The sequence below is a fragment of the Balaenoptera physalus genome (assembly GCF_965194825.1).
Source record: "Balaenoptera physalus genome assembly, chromosome: 10".
Classification (NCBI taxonomy): Eukaryota; Metazoa; Chordata; class Mammalia; order Artiodactyla; family Balaenopteridae; genus Balaenoptera; species Balaenoptera physalus.
The window spans coordinates 15,663,050-15,682,518 of NC_138889.1; the positions used below are offsets into that span (position 1 = coordinate 15,663,050).

General features: G+C 53.4%; 1 protein-coding gene across 1 annotated transcript in view; it reads left to right on the top strand.

Annotated features, from left to right (window-relative positions):
• Window positions 1-3,225: 3,225 nt before the first annotated feature.
• DSCAML1 (DS cell adhesion molecule like 1) overlaps window positions 3,226-19,469 on the top strand; it is a 346,512-nt gene continuing 330,268 nt past the window's right edge. Inside the window, exons 1-2 of the mRNA XM_082410986.1 lie at window positions 3,226-3,381; window positions 18,680-18,997. Of these exons, the coding sequence (XP_082267112.1) occupies window positions 3,336-3,381; window positions 18,680-18,997 (364 nt within the window). The 5' untranslated portion in view covers window positions 3,226-3,335. The remainder of the gene's footprint in view (window positions 3,382-18,679; window positions 18,998-19,469) is intronic.

A 19,469-nucleotide genomic window follows, 5' to 3' on the forward strand; every position in this document is an offset into this window, starting at 1 on the left:
ATATTTGTGTGTGGGTGTGAGGGCTTCCATCCAAGTTGGGACTTTGAAGGAATTGTCCCTTTTATCAAAATAAAAAATTAGCCCCTCCAAAATGTCAGCCGTGGGAGGAGAGCATCAGGGTTTGGCGTGGGCGTGGGTGAAACAAGCATCCCACTCTCTTCCCTGGAGTTCCCTTGCTGTGATTGTTGCTGACTGTGCCATAGCTGCCCAAGTACAACTCCAGTTAAGAGGGGACTTCGGAACACATCTGAGCCAGACTGTCACTTGCAAAGATATTTTCCTAAATACTAAGCAGGAACAAAACCTAGGAAATGGAAAATACAAAAAGCATATGGACTGTCTGTTTTCAGGTCCTTTCCTTGCTGACAGTCACTCTATGCCCTTCCAGCCTCAAGCACACCTTTTTTCCGTGTTTCTGGGGCCTCTTCCTGGATTCCCAACTCCTGAATTCTGGCCTCGTTGCCATAGGGACTGCAGGATGTCATCCCAACATCCCCTCCCATTGAGCTATTCCCTCCCCCAGCCCCTATAGTTCAAGGTCCTCTGAGCAAAAGCCAAGAACATTAGTGATATATACATTTACTGTGCTTACTGCGTGCTAGCCACGGGGCTTGTCTTATTTAATCGTCACAACAGCTCTCCGAGGCAGACGCTGTGGCTGTCCCCACTTTACAGGTGAGGGAACGGGGGTCGGCACACATTAATTCCCCAAGAGTGCACAGCTAGTAAACGGCAGAGTTGGGCTGAGATCTCAGCTCTGGCTCTGAAGTCATGCTCTTAACCATGATATTATATACAGAGAGAACCTCCTTGTGCTAGAGACTCCCGAGTCTGCCCTCCTCACCTGCCCACCCCTGCTCCCCACATCCACTCGGCCTCTTCAGGAGACAGTGAATGACCTCACCCTTCGGATAACACCTGACTCTCTACACACAGTGTTGTGGTCCCTGAAAGGCCCTCAGGTGTAACCAGCGTAAAAGGGACACTCAGGTTAGAGGAGGTACTTCAGGTAAATGGAGAGCGGAGGGTCCCCCTCTCTCCTTCCAGCATGTGGGGCTCGAGCAGCTGTGCTGACACCCCCAGGCCCATTCAGGGCCCGTCCCCTCCCAACAGACAGCAGCCCCTTTCATCCTGTCTGACTTAGCAGCTTATTTTAGGCATGGCCTGACCAGGTGCCCTGGGTCAATAGGCTTAGTTTTAAATAACTGGATTCCTCTCAGCGACCATCTCCTTTAGAAGGGGAGGAACAGGATGGAAGAATGAGCCCAGTAGGCTGGCGGTGGTGAGGGAAGCTATCAGCCAGAAGACTGGAGACGGCTGGGCTCTGTCGCTGCCTGCCTGACCCCAGGCAGGTCCATCGCCTCCCCGTTCAGGGCCTCATCTTCCTCATCTGTAAAGCAGAGGGCTGGGCTGGGTCATCTCAAACACCTGTTGCAGTCTGCCCCATGTCTCTGTTCTAAGCCTGTGTTCACAGAGGGCAGAACACCTAGTGAAAAAGCATCCACTTTGCAGTGGTGACTTCACATCACGCAGCTGGGCCACGAGGCAGGCAGCACCGTGCAGAGCAAGCAGTGCTGCCCTGGAGTCTGGAGACCTGGGTTCCGGTCTTGCTTGTGATACAAACTGGGTGACCTTGAACAAGCTAAGCCTCACTTTTCTCACCTGTTTTAGTGGGGAGTGATAAAGCTTCAAAGGATATTGTGAGGATTACACGGAGCAATTGCAGGTGAGAGCCCTTTAAACTCTGAAAGTACTATACAAAAAAGTAAATGCACCTGGCAGTTCCTCAAAAAGTTAAAAATAGAATTACCATATGATCCAGCAATTACCACTCCCCAGAGAGTTGAAAGCAGGGTCTCGAAGAGATACTTGTACACCCATGTTCATGGCAGCATTATTCACAATCACCAAAAGGTGGAAGCAACCCAAGTGTCCACTGACAAATGAATAAACAAAATGTGGTCTATACATACGATGGATATTATTCAGCTATGAAAAGGAATACAATTCTGACACGTTACAACATGGATGAACGTTGAAGACACTATGCTAAGTGAAAGAAGCCAGACACAAAAGGACAAATATAGTATGATTCCACTTCAGTGAAGTACCCAAAAGAGGCAAATTCATAGAGACAGAAAAGTAAATTAGTGGTTACCAGGAGCTGGGGAATAGGGAGTTATTGTTTAATGGGTACAGAGTTTCTGTTTGGATGACGAAAAGTTCTGGAAATGGATAGTGGTGATGGTTGCACAAAACTGCGAATGTACTAAATGCCACTGAAGAGTACACTTAAATACAGTTAAAATGGTAAATTTTATATCATGTATATGTTAACATATTTTAAAGAGTAAATGCCTTGGGCCCCCGCGCCTAACCTGCTGCCTGGCACACAGCAGGTGCTCAACATTCATTTTGTAACTGAGAAGATACCTCACTCCAGCCCTATTCAATTCTATGACGACTTTATGCAGATTGACATAAGGAATAAACCAATTTCTGCTTAGTGACAAAGCCGTGGGGTAGGGGGGGACAGATGAGGATGAAGGAGGAAGATACACGAGATACAGCTGACATTAAATATTTATTGAAAATAATGTCTGAGTAATCACAATGTGCCCAGTGTGAGGAAAATTCCCACAGAGTGGTGGGGTGGCTGGCTTCAGCTGGGGCTTCCCACGAGGCAGGCTTGCCCAGGCAACTAGGGGTTGGAAGGGCAGGCAGCTTTCAGCTTGGAGGTGGGGAGTGACCCGGGCCGGCACCAAAGGGTCTCAGTCTGGCTTTTACTCCCAGCATCCATGCTCCCCCATCCCAGGGGGTAAACTGAGTCGGAAAGAGGCAGGCTGCCTTGGCCCCAGGTGACTGGCCCAGGAGACACGGGGCGCCCTTGGCCCGAGCAGGGCGGTCTCTTGGCACATGTATGACACACGCCTGTGTGCGACCGCAGGCTAGGAGCCGGTGGGTGGCGGGGACCCCTCGCCTCTCAGCGAACCCCGGTCCGGGCCGTACGGCCCGGGCCCCCGCCCCTGTGCCTGGGCTTGTGGGGCTGCGGGCCGTGTGGGCTCGGGGCTCGCGCGGCGCTCCCCGGCCGGGGTGTCGCGGGGGGGGCGGGGGGGGCGGGGAGAGCGGCGCCTAGCCCAGCCCCGCGGATGACAGGAGCCAGGGAGCCGAGGAGGGAGGAGCCGCCGCCGCCGCCGCCGCCGAGCGCTGGGCTGAGGAGCAGAGAGAGCGGGGCGCGGAGTGCGGGCGGCTGGGAGCGCGCTGAGCGGGGGAGAGGCGCTGCCGCACGGCCGGCCACAGGACCACCTCCCCGGAGAATAGGGCCTCTTTATGGCATGTGGCTGGTAACTTTCCTCCTGCTCCTGGACTCTTTACACAAAGGTGAGACCCGCGCGGGCGGCAGGGCGGCGGAGGCGGCGGGGCCGCGGTGCGCGAGGCTGGCGGTGAGGCGGAGTGCCCGGCGGGCTCCAGGTGCCCGGGGCGGGGGCTGGGGGGGGGGGACGGACCCCGGCGCGGGGCCCCGGATGGGGCGCAGCGGGGGAGGGGCAGGCACCCGGGGAGCGGCCAGGTGAGAGTCCGCCCTGGAGCGCCCCGCCAGCCACCCGCGCCTGCCTTTTTGGGGCGCGCCCGGCTGGGAGGTGGTGAGACAGCCCCTCATCTCCCCGCTTGTTGCCGGGCCGCCGCTCTGCCCGGACCCCTCCCCCAGCCCCTTGCCCGCTGCCTGCGGCTGGGTGGCGCTGGGACCCCGGGGTGCCCTCCGAGTCGAGGGTTCCTTAGGCCATGACTGTTCACCTGGGAGTCCTGGCGGAACCGGGCCGCGGCTTACTCCCACTCTGCCACTGCGCGCCCCTCCGCCGCCCCGGACCCCCTGCACCGCACCGCACCGCACCGCGCTTATCCGCGCCCTGGCTGGATGCAGGGCGTGGAGAGCCGGGGGTCCCGAGACCTGGGGTCTCTATGATAGCAAGTTTGTTCCCCAAACCTAGAGGTCGCCTTCGTCCAGCCCCACCTCACCCCCTGCCCCGGGCACTAGCCCCGGCTTGGCTGCGCCGCCTGGCCACCTCGGGCAGCGCGCCCCAAGGTGCGAGAGTCTACGCTTCGGTTCCTGGTCAGCGGACATGGGGACGAGTCTTGGGTTGGGGGGGGGCGTGTCGCTTTCCCCGGAGAGAAGGCGTTGCTAAGGGTGGGTCCAGGTGTCCGGCATGTCCAGACCTGCTGCTGGGGCGCTGCGCACCTGATCCTCGAGGTAGCCGGGATTGGGGGTTGGAAGCGGTCAGACATTTCCAACCAGAGTCACCTGGGCACCGAGTCGGGATCAGGCAGTCCCCGGCTATCGGGCTTCCAGGCGATCGCAGAGGACGTGCCCCCGGGCGCACAGATGGCGGGAGATGAGGCGGCCGAACTCGGCGCCCTTGCGCTGAGGAGCACACACGCTCTTACGAGCTCAGCTTTACCTGTGCAGCCCTCTAACTTTTCTCCTTCGCGCCCTGGGGGACGGCCTCTACCCCCTTTGCCCAGACGGCTGCCCTGGCCCAGCTGCAACTCTTGACCCCTAGGCGATGGGGGAAGGGCAATCCAGCAGAGGGTTGGCGCTCCCGGACGGGTCCGGTCCTTCCTTGCCGACGCCCCAGGGGTCTGGAGTCTGCAACCTACCGGAGCTGACTGCAGTATCTTGTGGCTTTGGGGGAGGAGGGTGACCCTATTTTATTTGTAAGTACCGCCCGGTCAAAGCCAGACTGAAGGCCAAGATGCTGCTGAGGTGCGGGGCGAGGGCTGGCCCCTGAATCGTGGACAAAGTAGTTGAGTTTCTCTGACCCAACGGGGTCCACGGGGTGACACACCAAGGCTGGTCTAGGTTGATTAACCCCTTGACCCTGCACAGCACCCTCTCATACCCCGTCCGCGGAGCAAGAAGCCTGCCTCCTGTTCACCCGGGCCCCCCACACGCAGTCTCCCTCTCCCCAGGCTCTTCCTGCTTCCCTTCGCCCCGCAGGCTGGCTCGGCTCGCAGCTTTAATTACATTAATATTAAAAATACATAAGGTGAGGAGCGGCAGCTTTCTCTCTGGCTAGTTCCCTCTCCACCCGCCACCCCTTTCCATTTTGTCGGGCGAGGAAACACAGGCTGGAGCTGCTGCCACACTCCTGCCCAGCTTTGTCCACACACACCTCCCACCCCCTTTCTGGAGACCTCTTCCAGAGCAGCCCATTCCCCAGGAGTCGAGGCCCCCTAGCAAATACCTGATGGACTCTCCCATCCCCCTTACAGAAGCCGGGCATTAATAAATGAAGCCCAAGCTATTTGATAGGGAAGGGGCAGATGGGGGTGGGGGTGGAGAAAGACCCAGAAGACGGCAGGACGGCCCGAGGGGCAAAATCCTCTCCAACGGGAGAAGCAAGTAGCTCTGGCCTTGGGCCTGCGGGGGGCTGGAGGTGCCAGGTGAGGCGGCACCTAAGTGGCCTTTGGGTCTGCAGAGCTCCCGCGCCCCTGCCATTCAGAGGCTCCAGCTCCAGCATCTGCGCTGGGCGCCAGGGCGACTTGCCAGACAGGCCTTTCTTTTCCTTCGTGCCTTAATTGGGTCTTAGGTGCCAGGCTGGTCCCCGGGGCCTGTTCTGCTTGGGGTGGCGTGGTGGTGGCGGAGGCGGCTGGGGGAAGATGTTGATGTGGTGAGAGCAGCGAAGATGGGGTTTGGTGTATTTTTCTCTCCCGTTGCCAGTCACCCCCGCGGCACCAAGGAAAATGTAAATGTGAATGTTCGAGCCTGTTACAGAAAACAATATCCTCTTGCAATAATTTGTACGTCCATCTGTGAGGAGCGGGAGGAGGCAGAGAGAGAGAGAGGAGAAAACAAGATGAGATGGAGCGTCCTCTGGATGGAATTAAGCAGTTATTGAATGTGTTTTAAGCGTCTGTTATTTCCATTCCTCTCGAAATACCTTTTTTTTGATGAAGCCTGAGCTCAGACTGATTCCCCAGAACTAAACTGGGAAGGTGTTTTAATAATAGGTTATCGAGTCTTCAATAACTGCCTTATTATTGCCAAAACAAATCCAGGTTCGGGCAGCCAGATGAACCCCAGCGAGGCTCTCTCCGTTGTTACATCCAGCGTGCCAGCATCTGTGTTGCCTACATTTGCATTTTTACTGTGTAAAAGAGCAAGCTTCCCCGGCACTAAAATTCCTGTTTTCTAAAAGCCAAAATAATGGGGTGCATTGATTTTTTCATTCCCCCCCCCAACCTCTCGGATGGGGACTCATGGTTCTTCTCTCTAGAGAAGACCAAATTAAAAGCCTTCGTCAAGCCATTAAGAAAATCTCTTAACACTCTGTTCAGAGTCTAATTAAAAGGGGGGTGGGCACTCAGGGAATGTGTTTTTAAAATCTCGAAATGGCAAACACAACTTAGGGGAAGGAGGTGAAAGACCAGTGAGCATTGGGGAGGGGGTAGGTAGGCAGAGAGGCCCTGGGTGCTAGGATAACATGGGGGAGAATGGGATTGCCTTGATGCCCGACAAACCTTTCAGATGCTTCGTATTTCTGGGCATCAAAGTCAGCTGCCTTGAATATATTTCTGCAGCAGACTGGGGAGCTCAATTAGAAACAAAAAGCAAGTAAGCAGTTGACCCAAAGGCAGTGCTTAAGTTGAGCAGATCCCAGGAGACTGGCTGAAGAGGCTTTATTTTTCTCAGATTGAGGAATCGAGAGAAGGTGGGCAAGCAAATGGCAGGGGTGGAGGGTGGGGTTGGCCCAGCGATGCTTGCGCCCCCTCCCCCCAAGACACAAGGTGGTTGTCTGCACAGAGCGCCTCGCGGGCTGTTGGCTTTTGTCAGAGGGGTGCAGACCTCCGGTCCCCCTTACCTTCTCCGGGTCTTCAGAAATTCCACCCTTGTGACTTGCTTGGTCCCCTGCTCAGCTTGGTGAAGGACGATTTTATTTGTGGATGAGTTGAAGAGAGGGTGGATGTTCAGAGAGCTTTTTTTGGGGGTGTGGGTACCAAGCTGGGAGATTCTTCCCTCCCACGTGATCTTGGAGGACGTGTTTCTTGGGGGCATTGGAAGCAGTCAAGAGGAAACGCCCCCAGCTTCCGAAGTGCTTTCTCAGCCCCTAGCTCAGTAGATTCTAACCAGCACCCAGGTGCATGAATGGGGTGAGCCACAGGCAGCAGACATGACAGGGTGCCAGGAACCCAAGGGCAGGCCCTGGATTTGCATATAATTTGCATACAGATTTGCATGCTCACCTAGCCGGGCCAAGAGCCCTCCTCACCCTCTGTGAGTAGCAGCGTCTTGGTCTCAGCCTCAGTTGCAGCCAGGCAGTGGCTTTTCCTTCTGTGGAATGGGGGTGGGGCAAGAGTGGGGAGAAGGATGATGATTTGGGTAGCGCTTCTCCTTTGCCTCTGAGTTTTAGGCCTACAGGGGCTCAGCACTGAGTTCTTCTTCTGGCAAGGCAGCCCCCGAGCTTGCAACTAGGGTGGAATGGGTGACCAGTGGCAGAGACACCCGAAGGCGGACCAAACTTTGGGTGTGGGTTGTCCCTCTTGTGCTGCAGGAAGAAGAGAGGGGCACACCTGCTATGGGGATCCAGGGCCAACATTTGCCTTCTGGTGAGTGCACCCCCAGAATGGAGGAGGCTTAGGGCTGTGGTCAGTGGGTGGAGAGGCAGCAGCTGATGGGAAGAGGGTATCAAGTGAGGCAAAATGCTCTTTCACCCCGCTGGTTTGTCAGTGTCCAGCTTGGGAGGGGGTTGTGGCCTCTGAGGGGAAGAGCCCCCAGCTGCTTCCTCTACCATTGTTAAGGCGCTTTCTGTCACATGCAGTGGTTGGGGGCGCGGTGAAAGGCAGGCGCTGTGGTCAGAAGGATGGGTGTATAAAGAGTTGGGGGTAATGCTGGAAGAGCACACAGTTCAGGGCAGCTGGAGTGTCCCTTCCCAGAGAGCCAGCTGGGATGCCCACAGTGGGGAGGTGGCTTTGGGAATGATTCTGTCTGCATTTCCGGGGCCCTGGACAAATCCCACCCTGACAGGTGCAGCTCCAAGGCCTCCCAGAGCGTTTTTCTGCACATCTAATGATCTGGGAGGGCCCTGGTCCACCAGAGCCCACAGAGGTTTCTGAAGGAGGTGGGGTGGAGCCCTAAGTTGTTGGGTAGAGCCTCAGGGGATGGCTGGAGGGAGAGAGGGAGAGGGCCAGTGGGCAGAGCTTCAATCCCCCCTCCCCCAGTTCTTCCAACCAGAGCATTTTATGTATTAGAATTGTGAAGAAAAATAAAAAAGATTGCAACTCGATGGTGCAGCGGATATTCTGAGTCAAGGCAAACCCTTCATTCGCATCCTGGCTCTGCACTTAGTATGTGACCTTGGACCTCTCTGAACCTCACTTTCTCCAGCTATGAAATGGGATTAAAGGAGATAATGCATATGAAGTACCTAGAATATAACTCGTTTTCAATAAACCTTAGACCTCTTCTTTTTTCAGCACTACTCCCAGCTTCCCCCCACCCCCAAAGTAGAGCATCCGCTTCTGTCCCGAACGGTTGTACTAATGAGCCACAGTTTTGGCCAAGCCAACTGACTTAGACTTTGTAGCAGTAAGAAAGGCTGAATGGTGGCCAGGGCAGGGGACACCACAGCTTCCTTCTATCACCTATCAGCTGGGTAGCCTGCAGGACCCATCTTCAGCCAGATAGCTGAGGCCATGCGGCCACCTGGGTGTCCCTGGGGTGGGGTGGGATGGGAGTATTCAGCACACTCCCTTTCCCCAGCCACAGCTGGTGGCAGCTGTAGAAAAGGTGAGGGCACAGGTTCGCTCCAGATTTGGATTTGAGGGTGAGGCAAAGGCCAGTCTCATACCTACCAAAGGAAGGCTGGGGTTGGCTGATAAATCTCTACCATGACTGGACACAGTAAGAACTAGCCTGATTTAATGCCATAAACCTATGTACGTGGGCTGCACAGGGTGAGCCCCCATACCTTGTAGCTGGATGGATTTCTGTCTTTCCCTGCTAGGATGAACTTTGCTGTTTTTCAGGTAGTTTCATGTATAGAGAACACCCTTGACAGCCCGTGACCTTGGGGATCCCTGGACCACTCCTCCCTCCATAACCCAGTCAGCCATATGACCCAGGGAAGCAGCATATGACCCAGAGGTCAGGTGCTGCTCATGGCAGGTTGTGGCCTGTGGGTCCCATGAGTGGCAGGGTGCGGGGCTGTGGCACAACAGCCTGTGTGCCCTGTTTAACAGCTGTTTGTCCTGTGCTGCTTTAGCATGAATAGCATTAGCCTTGGGCACCACCCCTGCCATCCAGCTGCTCTCCCCTCATCCGTTCAGCCACCCCCTGCCCCACTTCCCCATGCCCTTGCTCTACACGCTGCTTGTACTGACAGTTTCCAAGGTCACCGTTTTCATTAAGAACAGTTATTCAAAGGCAAGTTGCATCTCCATTAAACTCCGTGTGTGTGTGTGTGTGTGTGTGTGAAGAAGCATTGTCCATAGACATAGAAAACAAAGCTCAGCTGTCTAATACAGGCACGTTACCTAATAGTTCATGTGCCTCTATTTCCCAATCTGTAAAATGGGCAAAATAACCCCTGTCCTGGCTGTCCCCCAGAGCGATTGCTATTGCATATGCACAAAAAGGGTGAAGGCCATACAATGGTATAGCGTGTGACAATGCTTTGTAAACTGAAGAGGGCAACATATAAACACACACATGTAAAAACCACAGCAAATCAGTTTTAGCCTTATAAATGCTCTGCTGAAATGTGAGGTATAATTACTGTCATCTCATCATACAGGAACAACGAAGGTCTCACAGCTGTGTGTGGCTGTCTCCCCCTCCCTGGGCCTCACACATATGGAGAATTTTCCTAGCCTTTGCTTTTCATCAACATGGGGAACAGCTGATGAGACAAAGCCAGGCTGCCAACCGTCTTCATGGAGTAGACTTGGCAGATTCCCTGTGGCCCCAGTGCCTGGGGGGAGTGGGAGGAGCTTACCTCTGCTCCCTCCCCAGGTCCTTAGATGTGAGTTTAGTCCATAATCCTCTGGACACGCCCCTGAGGGTGTTCTCCCTGCTGGGACTCCACAATCTTTTTGTGGGAAGGGGAGTAGGCACAGGGTCCCACCTTGGGTCACCTTGTTTGAGGTCACAGCAATTACTGGAATCCAGGCCCTGAGAACCCAGCTGACTCAGCGTCGTGGACACCCTGTATCTAGAGTGGCCTCCCAGAGCCGTGGGGGAGAAGGTGGGTGGGGGACCTGCTCTGGGGGTGTGACAGCCATGGGTCAAAATCTTCCAGCTTGGAAGGCACCTTCAGGGACATGGAATCCGTCCCCTAATCAGCTGCCTGATCCGCTCTGCACTGTCCCACCAGCGTTGTTCTTCCTCCGCTCCAGCACTTCCAGCCACTGGCAACTCCTTCCTTTCAAGGAGGCCGTTCCTGGCCAGACAGCACTGACTATTACAGCTCTCACCCTCACAGTCAGCCACTTTCCTGGTCCTGTACCTTCTACTCACTGGCTCTGCTGCTACCTTTTAGGCCACATAAATCCAGGTGAAACCCTCTTCTACTTGACAACACTTTGACTACTTGTAGACAGATGAACTGCCCACCTGAGCCCTCTCCTCTGGGCAGCCAGCAGCCCTGGTCCCTCTAATGCTCCCTCCCATGACATCATTTCCTTTCTCCATGATGCCCTCCGTGCCTGGGTTGCTGGGATCTGAAAGTGGAGCGGCCAGAATTGCAAGAGCGGTGGAGACGGGGGTCTGGTCCCAGCCAGGACACTGGCCAGCTGTGCACCTGGGGCAAATGACTCTCCAGGCCTCGCTCTCCCCATCTGTAAATGGAGGAGATTGAACAAAATAATCTCTTAAGTCCCTCCAGTGTGAACAATCTAAATCTAGGAATCTCTGGGGACAACTGTGCTGTCTGAGCCGACTCCCAGGAAAGACCTTTCTGGCCATAAGGGGCGTTCCTTTGACAGGCCCTGTCTAGAAGGGGCTGGAAGATTAAAGGGTCTGTTTGACTGTCAGCTGTTGCTCATAACTTCTCCTGGAGCTGATGGTGAGGGGCCTTGTAGGTTGAAGGATGACTGATCTTTACTGGATCTCAGAGGTTTCTGGTTGCTGCTTACAGGAACTATGTTTGTGCTAAGAATCTTAAGAAAAAAGGGGAAAAAAACCCGTTTCTGACGGACAGAGGTGACCACTTGGACACTGGAGCAGTGCTTCTCATTGGGGTGGTACTGTTTCCTTAGGGCTGTTTGGAAACTGGGGGGATACTTTTTGGTTATTTTAGTCACTAGAGGAAGGAGGATATAGTGGAGGGCAGGGAGGGATGATTAGGGATGAAATGTCTGATGCCTGGGGCAGTCCCAAATAATTCAGAATTGTCATTCCCCAAATGGCTCTCCTCCATCAGAAACCCACCTTAGACATAGGATGATCACATCTTGGAGACATTCTGAGGATAGAATGCAGTGCACCCGTTGAGAAACACAGCCGGAGTAAGGGAGGCCTGGGTTTGAAATGCTGCTCTGTCAGCCCTGGCTGTGCCACCTAGGAAATTACTTGCTCCCTTGAAGACCCTGTTTTCTTATCTGAAAGATGGGGTCTTGGGCAGTAGCTACGTTAGAGGGTGTTCGTAAGGATTAAATGCACTGTGAGGTGAGGAGAGGGCTTCTCACAGTGCCTGGCACACAATTAGTGCTGAAAAGAAATGGTGGCCATGATGATGGCGAGGCTAGAGGTAAAGCAAGTGTGCCAGGTTTGGGGACAGGAGGTCTGGGACTTGGTCCCAGCTGCACAACCAGTTCTGGTTGCCTGTAAATGCTCAGATGCTGTCTGGGGAGACTGGCCCTTCCCCTCCTCAGAATCTAGACTCCGATTGTCTCCAAGGTGTGAACACACCGTAACGGGGTTTTCTGATGGAGGGGCCAGACCCCGTCTCCCTGGTCCTCACCTGAGTTTTGGATGGACATGGTGGTTGACCTGAGACCCCACTGGTTGATCCTCTCTGGACCCGGTTCTTCCAACTATGGAATAAGAACAGAGTGAAGACAAATAATACATCTCTCTTTTATGAAAACCTTTGTGTGGAGATGCAGCGGGGTAATCAACCTTGCAAATTAATCTAAGAAACCTCACATCTGCATTAAAACAACCACAGCTCTGTGTGAGGCCCGGGAGCCGTGTAGCTGTGGCAATGCTCTGTTTATTGATCACACCATTATTATTTCATTAACTTGATCACCAAATTCAGTTACTTAATGAGGTGCTGAGGTTCTGTCAGCCAAGCCCATGAGAATGGTCTGTCGTTGGGAGAGTGGATTGAAGTCCAGTATGGCAAATCTTCTTCCTATGGAGCATTGCTCTGAGTGTAGACAGAGGACCACCTGCCTCAGAAATAGAGTTCCCTGGCCCTATGACAGACTCAGTGAATCTGGTATCTAAGGACGTGCATGTTTAACAAGCTCTCCAGGTGGTTCTTATGCATCGTAATGTTTGAGAACTACTGTCTGAAGTTGTCACCATCATCATCGGGAGAGGTATTTGTTGTGAGATAGACTTCCTGCCTACCTGCTATCATGATAATATTTATAACAACAGCAATGAATACTTAGGTGGTTACCTCTACCACTTTCATATACCGGAAACTGTCATACATGTTAACTCATCCAATCTAACAACGCTTGAAGTAGATATAGTCACCCGCATTTTATAGATGAGGAAACCAAGGTGTAGAGAGGCGAGGTAATCTTGCCTGCAGTTACCCTGCTTGTAAGGGGCAGAGCAAGGATTCAAACCTGGGGAGCCTGGCACCAGGGTCTGGGCGTTTAACCACTGTGCTAGGCCCAGGGGACAGAGTGGTGACCAAGACGGGGGGCTCATAGGCCTGCAGGGGACCCCTGCCCGTTCCTCCTCCCCCCTGCTACCATCCAGCCACGCTCCCTGTGCCCAGGGCTGGTTACCCCTTGCAGGCTCTTGCCCATCTCTCGGGCGGGTGCAGGAGGCAGGGACTGCAGCACTGGCAGATGCTCCTAGATGAAAGATCCAGTGAATGGGACTAAATATTGTAAAGGAAGAGAAGAAGTGACTCATTTCTCCCTGTGGAGGTGGTGAGGCGTTAACATTTCAGTCCCCTCAGGTTGTCATTTACGATGATTGGAGATGATGACATGGGGATAATTCAAAGTGCACCTGGGTGGAAGCCTCAGTTGGCCAGACACCTCCATCCCAACCCAGGCAGGTGGGGTGGGGGGCCCCTGGGTGTCGAGTGCGTGGGTGTCGAGTTTCCTTTGCCAAACTAATCCCGATGGCCAGACAGCGCAGGGCAGACGGACAAGTTGATGCGATGGATATTTAGGTTTCAGGGGTGACCCTGGGGCAGCCCAAATGCCTGGGGGCGATTTCTGGTTTAAAAATATTGCTGTGCTATTTCTACGCTTCTAATCTCCCAGCCATTTGGAGCCTGTTTTATGAAACACGGCATCGGGGTGGTGCTCAGTGTTAACCGGCGGAGAAGATTAAATGGGTTTAAGTCTGGGCGTCTGTCACATCACAACCAAGCTCATAACTTCCATTTTCTATTAAAAATCCATTTCCCCTTTGACCAGAAGAAGCTTTGCTGTTGATCTGATCTCTCTCTATTTATGAAGTGTTTCTCCCTCCTCTCCTTCTCTCTGTAAATCTGCCTGGTTCTGTCTGCAGAGGGAAGAAAGGGCTGGGGGATGGCTGAGATTTAGGGAAAAGTTGGGAAAGTCGGAGTTTCCTGTCCAAAGATTTGCTTTCCAAACTTGGACTGGCTTCCAGAGAAGAAATGAAAGAAAATCTTCATAAGGCCCCAAACTTTTTGAACTCTTCGGCGTGGTGTTGGGAAAAACTCGGGCTTGGGAGGCAGGCAGACTTTGACTGAATGTTGGCCTGGTGGCCTGCTGGCTGTACGATCTTGGAGGATCTCCCCCCAGGAGCCTCTTTGTCCTCACCTGTAAGATGAGACTCACAGAGCCCACCTCGTGCCTCTGCGTGAGGATTATGTGAGGAAATGCCCTTGTAGCACACAGTAGGCGCTCAATCAGTCTCCTTTCTTTTGAGAACTCTGTACCATCAGCCAGGCCACTAAGCCTCCAGGGGAGTAGGTGTACAGCCAAAATGAAATTAGAGGAAGGGCCATAAACCCTTCTGCGAACTCTGCCCTGGGCGGTGGGTTAGCCCTCTTCTGCCCCCATCTCCTTTGCAAGCTCCTGGATGGTGGGGGGGCCGTTTTCCCTGGCCTTTGATGCTTTCCACCACACCTGGGGTCCTACTGAGCATGTGGCTTGTGCTGGGTAAAGATCTCCTGAAGGAACAAGTCTTTCCTGGCCTCGGGTCAGGAAGGACCTGGGAGAGGAGAGCATTCAAGGGTGCAGGAGTCACCCTCGGATGCAGGACTGCAAGGAGGGGGCTGGACCCTGGCCACCCTTTGCAGTAACTTTCGCCTCCCTGGTCCCCTCGGGGAATCCCTGGGATGCGAATAACAATCCCATCCCTCCTAGTCCTGCATCCTCATTATGGGGAACCAAGTACTTTCACATTCTGTTTTACCTGCTCAGCAGCCCTGGGGGACAGGTAAGGTGGTGCAGTCCCCCCTTTCGTGAATGAGGACATTGAGGCTCAGAAAGGCTACGTGGGTTGCCTGAGGTCACACAGCAGGTCAGGAATGAGCCCCAGGAGGGAAGGTAGTACTGTCAGATTTGTCCCAGGTCTCTGACTATTGTCCCATGCTTCTGTGCTCCTCAGAGCTGGCTGAGGCTTTGTCACTGCTCTGAAGATTCAAATAGGAGCCTGAGGAGGGAAAGCTGCCACCATTGAAGCCTCTCCAGACTCCGTGAGGTGGGGGGTGAGGCCCCCAGACCCCTGCTACTCCCCCTTCCGTGGCTGGTGACTGACCGTACCCATTGCTACTGCAGCCACTCACTGGTGCCCTGTGCCAACCTTCATCTTAGCACATGGCAGAGATTTCAGGGGATTAGTGCCTCAGTTTCCCCTTTATGGATTTGCTCACTCCTTTCTCTTGGCAGGTGGGGTGAGGCTGAATTAATATTTATTTAAAGGCTTCTGCATTCCAGGCTGACAGGTGCCTTGTGATGGTAAAATATGAGCCCAAAGTAAGTGCAAAATGCTATTGTTTCACACCTGAGGGTGATGTTTCATAATGGCAATGCACTGTCGGAGCGATAAGCTGAAATGAATGGTTTGTCTAATCCTCCCCAGCTCCCCCAGACCCAGAAGACAGCAGCTCACATACCACGGTGGGAGAAATATGAGGCTACTCACCTTTTGCTATAAATCCGCTGTTTCTTCAGCCCTGACAGGTGGCTGGACGATCCCGGTCAATTCATCAATTACATCTACCCATTTGTAGTTGCTGAGAACCCCGTGTCCTCGGCTCTGGCAGGATCGGAGGCCCAGAGAGCAGGAAGGCTGTTGCTACTGTGGCTGACGGTCCTTCCAGGAGCCGGGAGCCAAGAGAAGCCTGGTCCCCACAGGTTGTCTCTGCAGGGAGGGTGGGATGCATTTCCAGCCAGGAGAGAAGACCAGGAATGTGTATTGAGGGTGGGTTTGGGATGGAAGAAAGGATGGGGAGGGATACCCAGCCTGGAAAACCAGATTTTGTGGTTTGATTCCTTTTGTCTTCGGTGTGGTTCATACAAAAGGGCAGTTTCTCCCCCAGGCTCTGAAGGCAGGCAAAGCTGGGTTCTGGCCCAGCTCTAATACCTTCACTGTGGGTTACTTTGGGTAAATTAGTTAACTTTTCAGAGCCTTGATTTCCTTATCTGTACAATGGGATGATAATAATAACATCCCCTAGAGAGTCATGAGATTAAGTGAGAGAATACCTGTAACAGGTCTAGCACCCAGCCTGGCCTGTAGTTAGTGAAATCCATGGTGGCTAGCGGTAGTTTTTTTTTTTTAAACATCTTTATTGGAGTATAATTGCTTTACAGTGGTGTGTTAGTTTCTGCTTTATAACAAAGTGAATCAGCTATACATATACATATATCCCCATATCCCCTGGCTAGTAGTATTGCTGCTAGTCTTATCATCACTGAGGGCTACTTCATACTGATCCTTAAATATTTTCTTACCCTGCCCCTTGAATCAGATAATTCCTGAGTTCCTCTCTGTCAGGGATCTTTGTCAGCTTCCTAAGTCCATTTGTCAGGCATAATGTCTACATTATGCCTCTTTCTGTTCCTTGATGGATTTTGGCTTCCAAAATCCATAAAGCTGCCACGGTGAAGGTGTCTGATTAACTAGGTTGTCTCAGGAAGTACCCAGAACCCCGGAGTGATGTTCCTGCGCCCACAGGCTAAGCATTGTCTGAAACGTTGAGTCCGACACGGGCCCCTCCCAGGGGGTGTGCGCGTGCGTGCACGTGCGTGCACAGGCATGTGGATATATTAATCCTGTTCTTGGCCAGCTGAAAAGGGAAGTTGGAGGCCAGGTGGTGTTTGAGGGAGGTATAAGCCCCCTCTTTATTACTGCAGTGGTTACAATCATTTAAGGGTTAAGAGATCAGTCTCCGGGCTCAGATTGCCTGAGTCTTGAGTCCCAGAGCCCTCACTTACTGGTCATGTGGTCTTGGGAAAGTCTCTTTGATCTCTCAGTGCGTTAGTTTCCTCATCTGTGAACTGGAATAAGAATGGTACCTCCCTCACAAGGTTGTTGGGAGGATTAAAAGAAGTCATACTAGTAAAGTGCTTACAACAGAGCCTGGCATGTAGAAGATGCTTAACGAATAATTGTTGACTGAATGTCAATAAAGAAGTCTTTCAGAAGGTGAGCAGGCTCCTGGGAACCTGGGGAGTGTGGATCCGAAGAGAAACTTCCTAAGCCTCAGTTTGCTTACTTGCAGAATGGCATGATTTCATGACCTTGGGGAATACTCTAGTCCCTGTGAGTTGGGCAGGCTTCCAAGGGTCCCCACTGGGGTCCCCTCTTCCACAGAGCAGACTTCTCCACCACCAGCACCGACGCTGTCACCGAGGAGGCAGCGTGAGGACATGGATGGGAAAGCTGTGCTGCCCACCGCGCCCCGGCTCCCCGCTCCGCCCCCTGCAGCCGCTAAGGGCACGCAGTGCCGGGTAGGGACGGCAAATGCATTTGCAGCTAAGAGGATGCCCCTGACACCCCAGCAAGGAGCCCATGGATGTGTTTTCCAGCACTGCTGCTAATGGCTTCATCACAGCTTTTTATGAGATGATGTGAATTGCTCTGACCAATGAGGCTTAATGGCCTTCCTCAATGAGCTGCCCGGTACATTCTCCCTGGAGGCTCGGCTCAGAGTTAAGCCGAGAATATTAATATGGTCGGATGCAGGCCCTTCCCCTCCCCATAAAGTTGTGGAAATTGAGGTCAAGTTGGGTCCCCTGCAACGTTCTTTAAACAAGCGGCAGAGTGGTTTGTTTGCTCCTTGATCTTCCTGGTGGAGAGGGAGTGGCTTCCAGCTGGAGACCTGGGACCAGGCCCCCTCTTCCTCTGGGTTTGCTTCCACTTGTTCAGAGGTGGCCCTTCTTAAGGGGGCAGGTTCCTTGGTAGGGAGGGAAGGCCCTGATTCCACCATTGGGGGCTGCTTCCCGCGAGGGCAGGCAAGACCGAGGCCCTGGGCTGGGATGAGAGTTGCAGACAGCTGTCCTCCTTGTCAGGCAGCCTTGATGTTGTCAGGTAGCTGCAGTCGTGAGCATGTTCGCCCGTGTGACTGAGTGTTGCAATGGCAACATGTCAGAGATGCACGGGGTCTTTGCAGCCTCGTGTATCCTCCCTCCACTTTACAAGTGAAGGAGCAGAGGGTCAGAGAGGGGAAGGGAATTCCATGGTTGGTCAGTGTCAGGGATGGTTTTAGACTCGAGGGGGTGGGTATCTCTAGCCCCCAAGCTTGGACTGGTCTACCCACGGTGCCGCCCGTCCTCATCCCATCCTCTGGGGCAACACATTTTCCAAATCGACCTCCAGAGGGGAAGAAGGCTCTGCAGTCTTTTCTCATCCGGGCCAGCATCCCCGCTTCGTGTAGCCCTTCCTCGTAGAACACGGTCTCTGACCTTTTACCTTTCAGCTGTGGTGTGATAGAAAGTGTGCTAAGAGCCTCTTTAGAGCAGTGGGTTCAGATTTCAATCGTGTAGCTTATTAGCTGTGTCATCTCAGGCAAATCACATAACTTGCTCAGCCTCCAAAAGGGAACGATAAAAAAAGAGGCAGTACTGTCTCCTCTCAGTGTTGTACAGATGAACCAAGGGACTGGGTGTGAACCTCCCTGAGTATAATAGGTACTCAATAAGTACCCATTATCTAAGCAATTTCAGTGTCTCTCCTAAAGTGTTGATGGGGGTGCTGGGGTGCGGGGACGTGGATTATGGCTTGGAACCCTTCACCATAGCAGAGTGGTGGCCGCCTCTCTCCGTGGACTTGGCTTGGCATGGAGGACGAGACGTTTCAACTTTTGCCGTCCCTATGCTAGGCTGGAAGCTTCTGCAGGGTGGGAACTGTCTCTTACTCACCGTTGCCAGTGCCTGGTGTACAGTCAGTGCTCAACAGTGCTGTTGAATGACTGGCGCTTGAACGTTTTATGAATGAGCGTGGGTGTTGCAGCCTCCGGGCCTATGAGGGTATCATTAGCAGGCGCTAACCAGCCTCTCCCCTCCCCTGCAGCCCGCCCTGAAGATGTCGGCACCAGCCTCTACTTTGTAAATGACTCCTTGCAGCAGGTGACCTTCTCCAGCTCCGTGGGGGTGGTGGTGCCCTGCCCGGCCGCGGGCTCCCCCAGTGCGGCCCTTCGATGGTACCTGGCCACGGGGGACGACATCTACGACGTGCCGCACATCCGGCACGTCCACGCCAACGGGACGCTGCAGCTCTACCCCTTCTCCCCCTCCGCCTTCAATAGCTTTATCCACGACAATGACTACTTCTGCACCGCGGAGAATGCTGCCGGCAAGATCCGGAGTCCCAACATCCGCGTCAAAGCAGGTAAAGGACCAGACACGGGCTCCCCGACAGGGCGGGAATGGGGAGCCGGCAGCGCCTGTCGTTTTGAGGCTGTGTGTGTAACATGGAAGAAGGCAAGGCAGCCCATCAAGGAAAATCATGCTGTTCTTTGGAATCTTAGCTCTGCCACTTCCTGTGTGTCCTTAGGTGGAGAACACACCTTTCTGAGCCTCAGTTTCCTCATCTGCAAAGCTGATGCCAGCACCCACCTTGTTCATCACTACGTGTGATGGTCCAAGGAGATAGGGCCCATTTAAATTAAGTAATGTGCTCATTTTAGTACTTGGTTCATGGAAAACTTCAGTGAGTTTCTTTAAAAAAAAACATAAAAACCCTTTATTGAAATAGAGTATAAAAGAACTGCACATATTGTAAGTATATAGCTTGATGAATTTGTACAAAGTTTAATATCCAGATGAAGGTATCAGCATCTCAGAAGCCCCTTCATGCTTTT